The 12839-nt window shown below is 36.1% G+C and overlaps 1 protein-coding gene across 4 annotated transcripts in view; it reads right to left on the reverse strand.

The window, feature by feature from the left end:
• The window catches only part of ppp1r12c (protein phosphatase 1, regulatory subunit 12C), a 28470-nt gene extending 23118 nt beyond the window's left edge, over positions 1-5352 (reverse strand). For 2 of the 4 annotated variants that reach the window (XM_056459758.1, XM_056459755.1), the window contains exons 1-3: positions 4914-5185; positions 4206-4362; positions 3795-3925 (exon numbers count right to left, since the gene is read on the reverse strand). In XM_056459758.1, coding sequence (XP_056315733.1) covers positions 3795-3925; positions 4206-4362; positions 4914-5080 — 455 coding nt within the window. In that variant the 5' untranslated portion in view covers positions 5081-5185. The other 2 variants (XM_056459757.1, XM_056459756.1) reach the window with 2 other exon arrangements.
• Between the last annotated feature and the right edge of the window lie 7487 nt (positions 5353-12839).

Raw genomic sequence — 12839 nt, forward strand, 5'->3', positions numbered from 1 at the left:
TCTATTATTGGACTCCCCCCAAACCCACCCTTATGTTCTCCTAGGCCAAAGGGCCTTAAAGCCTGTGTGTAGAACACACACTCATTGCAATATCTGTTCCAATTAATGACTACCCCGCTGCTCTCATTAGCAAAATGGTAATAGAGTGACCTCTTGTGTTCAAAGGATGTGGGTGGGTACTGACTATATTATGAAGTCCTCATCTGATGACATAAATTTAATCCTAGTCTTTTCAAACAGTGTTCAGGGCAGGGCCAAAAAAAACATTCAACTCTGCCTCTCTAGGCGCAATGGATGGGGTTTGGTCTAATCCAGCTCCACCTCTGTTGGTCGAATGAGTTATGTTTAGTAATAGGTTTAAATGAGAATATGGCTTGACTTTAAAACTCTATATACCCAGCGTTATACCCAGCGAGGGGAGCTGGATGTCAACAGCCTCCCATTAATAATTATCATTCATTAGTCGCTTAATAATTATCATTGCTTCCTAATTTAAATGAATTTTAAAAGGAATTTTGGTATGTATATATATTGCTAAATTGTAAGTTTTAGGCTTATTTACTTTAAGTTGTTATATCTCATTTTAACTGATTTTATGTATTCTGAGATTCACAAGATGCATTTCTGACATAATTGATACTAACTGTATACGATGTGCAAAGGTTTTGTTATGCTTTTGAAACATGCGTTTCAGACAGAACAACCATAAACCTTAATATTAGTTGCAATTAGTTGCAGAATACTGAATGCTAGTTAGTTATTTACTGACTCGGTCATAACAATATTGTTCCTGTATCTTAAATAGTAAGTAGAGAATGGTGCAAACAACACCAAGGTTGTGGGTTTGATACCACGCAAAAGCTATGACTGGTAAAATGTGTACCTTCAATTGCCTTGTATAACAGCATCTACCAAATGCATAAATTTATATTTAAAACATTAGAAAATTGTAAGTTAAACCCCATAATAATCTAAACAGCTGTGCAATATTTATTGTAATGGACCAAATTAAAAAGTATATCACTTCATATTATACTTATCATTTAGGGTAGTACTTTTGTTTAATACGTTGTTTAGGGTAGTACTTAATATACATTAATTATAGGGATGCAGACAGAAACAAAAATAAAACCGTGAGAAAGCTCATTTTGAAATTACAATTACATTTTTCATTTTATTTTGCAATTCTTTTTAATGTTACACCTTTAATTTTGGTGTTGAAAAGTGTATTATATTTTATTTATTCTAGAATTATATATATTTTAAATCAAACATTTGCCCTAAAGTCAAAAGTCAAATTTAAGACTTTTTAGGCCCATCGTGAATGAAATTTCAGTTGTATACACTAAAAATACATGGATAACTTTTAAACAAATGTTATTTTAAGGTAGATAAGTAAACCATATTGCAAGTAGAGCTAAAAAAAATTTACTTTTGTTAAAAGGTCTGTTGAGATGGACTGCTGATGGGTGTCATTCAGGGGTGCGTTTCCCAAATAAACATCCATAATGATACACTAAACAGGGTGGTAACAACTTCTTTAGAGAAGAACCCCATAATTTCTTTGTGCAAATTATATTGTTTTACACGCACACGCATTTAAAAAAAAATCCAATATTAGTTTTGATAAAAACACTCGTATTCCATATTAATTGAAATAGGTGTAAATGGCACATTTAGGGCCTATGTTTTAAAGGGCACATAGGTTACCATTTTTGTCATATTTAATATAAGTCTTTTGTGTCCCCAGAATGTGTCTGTAAAGTTTCAGCTCAAAACACCCATCAGATTATTTATTATAGCTGTTTGAAGAGTCTATATTACAGCTGAAAAAAAGTTGTTGCTGTTTTTTGTACTGGGCCTTTAAGGCTAGTCCTCCCCGCCCACTGTTCCCATGTGCCTGTCAGCAATCGCCGCCCTCGGCTGCCTCAGGAAGCAGATCTCACGTAACATGTGTGAAAAATACTACAGTAAGAACTTTATCAATGAGTATTTAATTCATTTTTTTGTGGATTTGCAACAATGAGTCACACACAATATCATTACAAAGTTCACGCACACACACAGAGAGGACACACACACATAGCGCAGACACATACACACACACACATAGCGCAGACACACACACACACACACACACACATAGCGTAGACACACACACACACATAGCGCAGACATACACACAAGCATAGCGCAGACACACACACACACACACATAGCGCAGACACACACAGACACAGAGAGAGAGACAGCGCGTTAAGCTTTGCACTTGTTTTGCACGCATATGTGACATGATACTGGTAATATCCACTGCTGTATGGATATCTGTTATGTTAATGTACAAAATAAACCTGATTTAATGTCCACAAAGCGGGACTGAAGCATCTTCTTTTATAATTGTTCTGACATGCGGCTGTGCTGATTAAGTGAATCTGAAGTGAATCGCTATAATTCATTACACACATGCACTGTTTTAAAACATTTTAAACTTGTAAAACTCACTCTTGATCATGTTGAACCTAGCAAACTGAACAGACCTTTTATTCCCGGTTGATTTGCGCTCGTCCTCTCTTGTTGATATGATTATACACGTGACTACTGGGACATGTTAATGCGCGCAGCTGTCAATCAATATTGGTGGGCGGGGGGACCGCACTCCTACGTAAAGTTGCGGTCGATCTGAAAACCGCTCCAATTGGTCTACCGTTTTTATCTTGTTAAATTTGAAAAAAAAAAGGACTAGGTGTGTTTATTTCACCCCAATATGACAGTTTATACACTATACTTACACACATTTCTGTCCAAACAGCTTGTAAAGTTTTTTACCATAGGTGCCCTTTAAAACATTCCATAATCTATTCTAAATTAACATAAAATCACTTACAAATCTAACAAGTATTCTAATGATATATATAAAATCATATAAATAAATAAATAATGAGGCTATTTATTAAGAAATTAAATGTAATATCTATTATTCATTAGGAAATGAAAAAAAAAAATTAATAATATTAATGATGATGACGATTATTATTATTATTAAGTAGGATATTGTTTATTTCATTTATTTTTTGAAAAGTCTACTTTTACAATTTGACACATGCAAACCACTGCATAATTGTTCCAACCAGTAGGCCCATGTCATATACAGTACACATACTTAATAAATAACCTACTATAAATTAAAAGCATTAACGTATGCCATTTATTTATGTTTTCACAAGCTTTGGAAACATAACATAAATTCCGCTTTTAAATAATAGGTCACCTATAGCTTTCGTCATGAGCCACGGCTGTGTTCAAAATGACATCAATGTTTTCAAAGTGCACTGCTAAGGGAGTGCTATTGTAAACATGAAGATCCCTAAAACTGAACTTTAAAAATAATATGAAAATAGAACACAGCCAGGAACTATGTTTCTAACTACAGCTCCAGAGGTGTAGTTGCAAGTATAGAAGTTTGCGATTCAGTTTACGAATGTTCATTGGAACGATGGATTTGGGAAATGTCAAATCAACGAACTATGTTTGTAACAACGGAACTTAGGAAAATTAATAACCTGTTTGAGATTAATTAAAACCGACAACAAAATATTTGGGTAAGACTTTTTAACACCTAAAATTTAGTTTTTGCAATTTAAGACATTAAGACTTTTTAAGTTAAGGCACCCTGTATAAATGAATAATTGAATAAATTTATAGAAATGGTTCTATATCAATATCAGGATATGAGATTTTTGTCATGCCGCCTAGCCCTATTGAAATATACATATTAGAAGTCATTCATAACATACTCTGCTATCTCCAGGTTTCCACAGGACGCAGCCACGTGAAGAGGAGTCCAACCCTCACTGTCCACCTGGTTAACATTGGCACCATGAGACAGAAGAAAATCTACCATCTCCATACTGCCATCAATACAGGCCTGTAAGGAGGGAAAAAAAAACATTGTGTATAGTTTATGAGATTTTTACAGAAATAAGCAAAAATTAAAACACCAGCATGATTGATTAAATGTAAAACACAAAAACTTGCAATTAAAATGTTTTTACAGTTACAATTAAAAGAGACCCTGCAAAATAAAATGTCCAGAAACCATTGTTGCAAAACAGCACTGCAGTCTGTGCCGTCAGACAAATTATATATTCATTTTAAAATGATTTCTTTCCTTTTTTTTAACGCATGAAATGCAGAAGAGTTCTTACCTGGTGTAAAGCTGTTATTCCATCTGCATTGGCACAGTTCACCACATCATCCTCTCCATTTAATAACACTTCTCTCAGCATCGCTTTGGCCTCCTCCGTGTCGCCGCTAGCACACACTGCTAGGAACTCTGCAGTTTTCTCAAATGTTACCCGCCACCTGAGAGAAGGGAGACAGACTATCTGGAAACTGTATTGGGCATCATTGTGTCACCTCAAACCATTCACAGTAACAGCCACTACACCTTTACTAACTCATACATGTAATAATACATCAAAAACAAGATATGAGTATATGACCAAAGGCTTACACTAGCCCCGTGGTCACAAATCAAGGACTGGGGTAATGTGAATTAAAATCAAAACCCTTCTCAAAAAATACTGTAATTCAGTTTACACAACTGCAACCATTAGCTTCAGCTTTTATGAGGCTTTATGAAGAATAATAATAGCTTCTTTGGTTTTCTAAAAAATGGACTAATAAGCAAAGGCGTTGAAGCAGATTGTAATCCAATGCATGACAGATGGTCCTTGACACCAGAAATAGCCAACTAAATCTGGGTATCTTAATTAAAGCGTTAAGCTCAGAAACACGGGGACTGGTTTATTCAGATATCCTCCAGAATGCTTGTTTACATCGAGGAATTATTATATGGCTAATTAGTTGTAAAACGTTCTTTTTGTTTTGGTGTTGGTGATGAATCTCCAAACCTGTTTTTTTTCTGCCGCTCATTGGTGTCTGGTCTGCCTCCATCAGGAGCTCTGGTGCTCGTCTCTCCTCTCCAGCGACTCCGCGGCACCGCCGGCTCTTTGTCCGTACTGGAGCCCGACCACCGCGTCAGCTGCTCCCGCCGCTTCGCTACCGCCGCGTCCCCCATAATCTAGCACTAAAGACACATGTTTTAAAGAGAAATCCCCATGATCACAGATTCAGGAACATATAAGAGAGACACGCCCTCCATGCGAGCTGTTTACACTTCCTCATCACACTCACAGGAAGTTAGCAAAAAACATCCAAGCAGTCGTTAACGCTTTACTTCTGTCCTACCAAAAAAATACCTGGCGATCGGAGATTTCGACGACCAGTAAATTCAAGAACCAAAGCGAGATTTTATGTAATTGCCATGACGTTTGAGGCTTTAGGTCAGAGATCAAAGCTACCGTTCCACCTCCAGGCTGCAGAGGGCACCGTAGAGCGCAAGCCAGCTTCCGGGGCTTCTAAAAATGAGGGATTTTTAAAACATATTTATCAAATCACTAATAGCCTATGTCATGTTTTAAAACCCCCCATTTAAATGATATTTTTCTGAATATGATGTTGTTAGGTGAGAGGTATGGGGCAGTGACATCCTGCTGTTTAAATAATAGAAACCATCGCAGAAGTTCTGATGGGTTTGTTGGTTATAATGGAAATTGTATTGATTTCAATAGAAACTCTATTAGTTCTGTGGGTCTCTAGTGGTAATTTTTTGCCTTTTATTGGTGTCATGTTAAGGATTAAAACCAATAAATCCTAATGGATTACTTCCCACAACACCTTTTATGTTATGGTTATTATGGTGGCTTGAAAAGCCAGCATATTGTTATCTATCTTAAACTTATTATGGTGGCTTGAAAAGCCAGCATACTGTTATCTATCTTAAACTTATTATTATTCTTCTTCTTCTTCTTCTTCTTCTTCTTCTTCTTCTTCTTCTGAGACTAATTTCTAAGTGTATCTCCTCCTAGGCCTTTCAAGCTACATACTTCAAACTTTCGTCAAACCTTCAAACTGGTCTGACTCGGGTTGCTATATCTTTTCTAACTGATCCGACCTTGGGTTATCCGAAAAACGACCCAGAAAAATCCCAAAAGTCCCATTGACTTAACATTGGGTCAAACTTTGTGAGCTCATAACTCTGCATCAGACTGTCCTACAGACTTCTAACTGGACTCATTTAACTCAGTCTAGCCAGCAGCCAATAACTGATGACTTTTTAACTTACTAGCCACTCCCTAGCAACCACTTACAGCACCCTAGCAACTGTCCCATAGACTTCCATTGTAAAAGACTCCCATTTACTTAACATTGGATCAACCTTTGTGAGCTCATAACTCTGCATCAGACTGTCCTACAGACTAGAGTCTGGCCTCATTCAACTCAGTCTAGCCAGCAGCCAATCACTGATTACCTTTAAACTTACTAGCCACTCCCTAGCAACCAATTTCAGCACCCTAGCAACTGTCCCAGAGACTGTGACTAGCTATTCTAACACACGCTAACAGTTTTAACATCCTACTGACATGCTAATCTTGCTAGAAAGGTGCTAGCAACACGATAGTGACATGCTAGTCATGCTAGTAACATGCTAATTCATGCTAGAATCATGCTAACAACATGCTAATTCATGCTAGAAACAAGCTGATTCATGCTAGAATCATGCTAGTAACATGCTAGTTACATGCTAATAAATGCTAGAATCATGCTAGTTACATGCTAATTCATGCTAGAAACATGCTAATTCATGCTAGAATCATGCTAACAATATGCTAATTCATGCTAGAAACATGCTAGTAACATGCTAATTCATGTTAGAATCATGCTAGTAACATGTTAATCCATGCTAGAATCATGCTAGTAACATGCTAATTCATGCTAGACTCATGCTAGTAACATGCTAATTCATGCTAGAATCATGCTAGTAACATGCTAATTCATGCTAGAATCATGCTAGTAACATGCTAATTCATGCTAGAATCATGCTAGTAACATGCTAATTCATGCTAGAAACATGCTAGTAACATGCTAATTCATGCTAGAATCATGCTAATAACATGCTAATTCATGCTAGAAACATGCTAATTCATGCTAGTAACATGCTAGTAACATGCTAATTCATGCTAGAATCATGCTAGTAACATGCTAATTCATGCTAGAAACATGCTAGTAACATGCTAATTCATGCTAGAATCATGCTAGTAACATGCTAATTCATGCTAGAAACATGCTAGTAACATGCTAATTCATGCTAGAATCATGCTAGTAACATGCTAATTCATGCTAGAATCATGCTAATAACATGCTAATTTATGCTAGAATCATGCTAGTAACATGCTAATTCATGCTAGAATCATGCTAGTAACATGCTAATTCATGCTAGAAACATGCTAGTAACATGCTAATTCATGCTAGAATCATGCTAGTAACATGCTAATTCATGCTAGAATCATGCTAATTCATGCTAGAATCATGCTAGTAACATGCTAATTCATGCTAGAATCATGCTAATAACATGCTAATTCATGCTAGTAACATGCTAATTCATGCTAGAATCATGCTAATAACATGCTAATTCATGCTAATAACATGCTAATTCATGCTAGAAACATGCTAATTCATGCTAGAAACATGCTAGTAACATGCTAATTCATGCTAGAATCATGCTAATTCATGCTAAAAACATGCTAGTAACATGCTAATTCATGCTAGAATCATGCTAGTTACATGCTAATTCATGCTAGAATCATGCTAGTAACATGCTAATTCATGCTAGAAACATGCTAGTAACATGCTAGTAACATGCTAGAATCATGCTAGAAACATGCTAATTCATGCTAACAACATGCTAATTCATGCTAGAAACATGCTAGTAACATGCTAATTCATGCTAGAATCATGCTAGTTACATGCTGATTCCTGCTAGAATCATGCTAATAACATGCTAATTCATGCTAGAATCATGCTAGTAACATGCTAATTCATGTTATAATCATGCCAGTAACATGTTAATTCATGCTAGAATCATGCTAATAACATGCTAATTCATGCTAGAACTATGCTAGAAACATGCTAATTCATGCTAGAATCATGCTAATATCATGCTAATTCATGCTAGAACTATGCTAGAAACATGCTAATTCATGCAAGAATCATGCTAACAACATGCTAATACATGCTAATCCATGCTATAATCATGCTAGTTACATGCAAATTCATGCTAGGATCATGCTAATTCATCCTAGAATCATGCTAGTTACATGCTAATTCATGCTAGAATCATGCTAATTCATGCTAGAATCATGCTAGTTTACACTTTAAAACGACTTCAAACTTTTAGACTCGGCTTTTCAAGCCACCATAAAGTTTGTCCTCAAACTTTAATATCTAGTTATTATTCTTCTTCTTCTTCTTCTGAGACTAATTTCTAAGTGTATCTCCTCCTAGGCCTTTCAAGCTACATACTTCAAACTTTCGTCAAACCTTCGAACTGGTCTGACTCGGGTTGCTATATCTTTTCTAACTGATCCGACCTTGGGTTTTCCGAAAAACGACCCAGAAAAATCCCAAAAGTCCCATTGACTTAACATTGGGTCAAACTTTGTGAGCTCATAACTCTGCATCAGACTGTCCTACAGACTTCTAACTGGACTCATTTAACTCAGTCTAGCCAGCAGCCAATAACTGATGACTTTTTAACTTACTAGCCACTCCCTAGCAACCACTTACAGCACCCTAGCAACTGTCCCATAGACTTCCATTGTAAAAGACTCCCATTTACTTAACATTGGATCAACCTTTGTGAGCTCATAACTCTGCATCAGACTGTCCTACAGACTAGAGTCTGGCCTCATTCAACTCAGTCTAGCCAGCAGCCAATCACTGATTACCTTTAAACTTACTAGCCACTCCCTAGCAACCAATTTCAGCACCCTAGCAACTGTCCCAGAGACTGTGACTAGCTTTTTTAACACATGCTAACAGTTTAAACTTCCTACTGACATGCTAATCTTGCTAGAAAGGTGCTAGCAACACGATAGTGACATGCTAGTCATGCTAGTAACATGCTAATTCATGCTAGAATCATGCTAACAACATGCTAATTCATGCTAGAAACAAGCTGATTCATGCTAGAATCATGCTAGTAACATGCTAGTTACATGCTAATTAATGCTAGAATCATGCTAGTTACATGCTAATTCATGCTAGAAACATGCTAGTAACATGCTAATTCATGCTAGAATCATGCTAGTAACATGCTAATCCATGCTAGAATCATGCTAGTAACATGCTAATTCATGCTAGAATCATGGTAGTAACATGCTAATCCATGCTAGAATCATGCTAGTAACATGCTAATTCATGCTAGAATGATGCTAAAAACATGCTAATTCATGCTAGAATCATGCTAACAACATAATAATTCATGCTAGAAACATGCTAGTAACATGCTAATTCATGCTAGAAACATGCTAGTTACATGCTAATTCATGCTAGAATCATGCTAGTAACATGCTAATTCATGCTAGAAACATGCTAGTAACATGCTAATTCATGCTAGAATCATGCTAGTTACATGCTAATCCATGCTAGAATCATGCTAGTAACATGCTAATTCATGCTAGAATCATGCTAGTAACATGCTAATTCATGCTAGAATCATGCTAGTAACATGCTAATTCATGCTAGAATCATGCTAATAACATGCTAATTCATGCTAGAATCATGCTAGTAACATGCTAATTCATGCTAGAAACATGCTAGTAACATGCTAGAATCATGCTAGTAACATGCTAGATCATGCTAGAAACATGCTAGTAACATGCTAATTCATGCTAGAATCATGCTAGTAATATGCTAATTCATGCTAGAATCATGCTAGTAACATGCTAATTCATGCTAGAAACATGCTAGTAACATGCTAATTCATGCTAGAATCATGCTAGTTACATGCTAATCCATGCTAGAATCATGCTAGTAACATGCTAATTCATGCTAGAATCATGCTAGTAACATGCTAATTCATGCTAGAATCATGCTAGTAACATGCTAGAATCATGCTAATAACATGCTAATTCATGCTAGAATCATGCTAGTAACATGCTAATTCATGCTAATTTATGCTAGAATCATGCTAGTAACATGCTAATTCATGCTAGAAACATGCTAGTAACATGCTAATTCATGCTAGAATCATGCTAGTAACATGCTAATTCATGCTAGAATCATGCTAATAACATGCTAATTCATGCTAGAAACATGCTAATTCATGCTAGAAGCATGCTAATAACATGCTAAATCATGCTAGAAACATGCTAGTAACATGCTAATTCATGCTAGAAACATGCTAGTAACATGCTAATTCATGCTAGAATCATGCTAGTAACATGCTAATTCATGCTAGAAACATGCTAGTAACATGCTAACTCATGCTAGAAACATGCTAGTAACATGCTAATTCATGCTAGAATCATGCTAATTCATGCTAGAAACATGCTAATTCATGCTAGAATCATGCTAGTTACATGCTAATTTATGTTAGAATCATGCTAGTTACTTGCTAATTCAGGCTAGTAACATGCTAATTCAGACTCGGCTTTTCAAGCCACCATAAAGTTTGTCCTCAAACTTTAATATCTAGTTGCATATTTTTATCAGAAACGTTCAGTTTACATCCACATTTCAGTTGCCCTAATTATGGCATTCATTCATTTTCTTGTCGGCTAAGTCCCTTATTAATCTGGGGTCGCCACAGTGGAATGAACCGCCAACTTATACAGCATATGTTTTTTACGGAGCAGATGCCCTTCCAGCTGCAACCCATCACTTGGAAACATCCATACAAACTCATTCACACACATTCCCTATGGTCAATTTTAGCATACCCAATTCACCTATAGCATGTCTTTGGACTTGCGGGGGATACCGGAGCACCTGGAGGAAACCCACACGAACACAGGGAGAACAAGCAAACTCCACACAGAAATGCCAACTGACCCAGCCGAGGCTCGACCAGCGATCTTCTTGCTGTGAGGCGATTGTGCTACCCACTGCGCCACCCTATGGAGACACAACTTAACAATTAAGAGAAAAGCCAGTCCTGTCCAGTCTAGTAAACTTAAGAGGCTCTCAAAATATAAATCTAAATGCTCTATCACTTGATATTTCCTGTAACTGATAATGAGTTAAAGGTATATGGTGTTCTATTCCACAGTAAAGCTACTTTCATTCCTCTGACTCAAATTATAAAGCAATACTGCACTCGCTATAATGCTGTTATCAGCCCACTGTCCTGATTAGAAAACCGTTCACTACTGTGATTACCTATACCTGCAGTCAGGGACAGACTTAGTGATTTGGGGGCCCAAAGCAATTCCAGGTATGGGGCCCCAGCATTGAAAGTCAAAACCCTCTGCATGTTAAAAATATATTAAGTGGAACCTTCTTAATGTAAAACTAAATACAATAAATTCACAAATAAAAAATAAGCTCACAAACTATGTACAGTTAATGAGCCATACTTGTGAGTTGTGTGGCTAAGAAAAAAAAACAGAAATGGTAACTGACCCAGCCGAGGCTCGATCCAGCGACCTTCTTGCATGCCGATTTGATTTATTTATTTTTTTTTGTCATGGACATCACAGTTACACTGGACAACCAAATGCATTTGTTTAAGTGTTTTAGCAGACTTGCTCATTCTCAACACCTGTCCACAGGAGGCTTGACAAAATGAAAATATAATAATTACATATTCACAACATATAATTCTTCACATAAAATTACTGAAGGCAAAAGCAAAGGCGACATGACCCAACAAAATAATAGTAGACTATTTGTGCAAACACTGCTGTTTTGTTTTTAACCACTTTTCAAGAACACTACTAAAAATATTTATATTACTTAACAGGTAAATCATTCCACAGTTTGGCTCCCTTTACAGAGAAAACCAATTGACCAAATGAGGTCTTACACTTTGGCACTAGACAGTCACCATTAGCAGTTGCCCGTGTGACTCTGTACGAGGTTTGATGTCTACTGATTAGATCAGAAAACAGCATTGGAACATGATTATTTAAACATTTAAAAACCAATTTAAGATGATTAAATTTAATAAAACTATCTAAACTAAAAAGGTTATGTTTACATAAAACTTCACAATGATGCCATTTCATAGGCTTTAAGTCCATAATTTTAACTGCTTTTTCATATATTGAGTCAACAGGCTTCAATGTATAGGCTTGTGACCATGATGTAATGCAATACGTCAAGTTAGAGAATATCATTGTGTGCATGTCTAATTTTGAAGTTTGATATGTTAAAAACCTACTAATAAAACGAAAACTGTTTAGTCTTGGCTTAACTTTCTTACTTATATTTTTAACATGACAATAAAATTTTAAATTAATGTCTAGAGTTATGCCAAGATAATTAGATCCATTCACTTCTATGATGTATGCAGAAATAAAGGTACAAGAGCTGTCACTGGGGTGGTACCTTTTCAAAAGATACACATTTACACTAAAAGGGCCCATAATGATACCTCAAAAGTTTTATTTGTACATAAACATTTTAAGAGGTACACTTTTGAACTTCTTGGGTACTAATATGTACCTTGATGTATTAATAGGGACCCTTTAAGTACCAATGTGTAGCTTTTAAAAAGATACCACCCCAGTGTCAGCTCTCGAACCTTTATTTCTGAGAGTGTAGTAGCCTACAGTAGTATTGCAATTATGTTTTTTTTTTTGTAATACGTTATTTAAAATGTATATATGAAGTGTGTTCTGTTGTTTGAGTTTCACAAAACCTTTTTTTTAGTCTTTTGCCATCAAATATGTCAATTTCTAATAAAATATTATTTAAAACTCACAAATAAAACA

The sequence above is a fragment of the Danio aesculapii genome, chromosome 6 (assembly GCF_903798145.1).
Source record: "Danio aesculapii chromosome 6, fDanAes4.1, whole genome shotgun sequence".
In the NCBI taxonomy this organism is placed as follows: domain Eukaryota; kingdom Metazoa; phylum Chordata; class Actinopteri; order Cypriniformes; family Danionidae; genus Danio; species Danio aesculapii.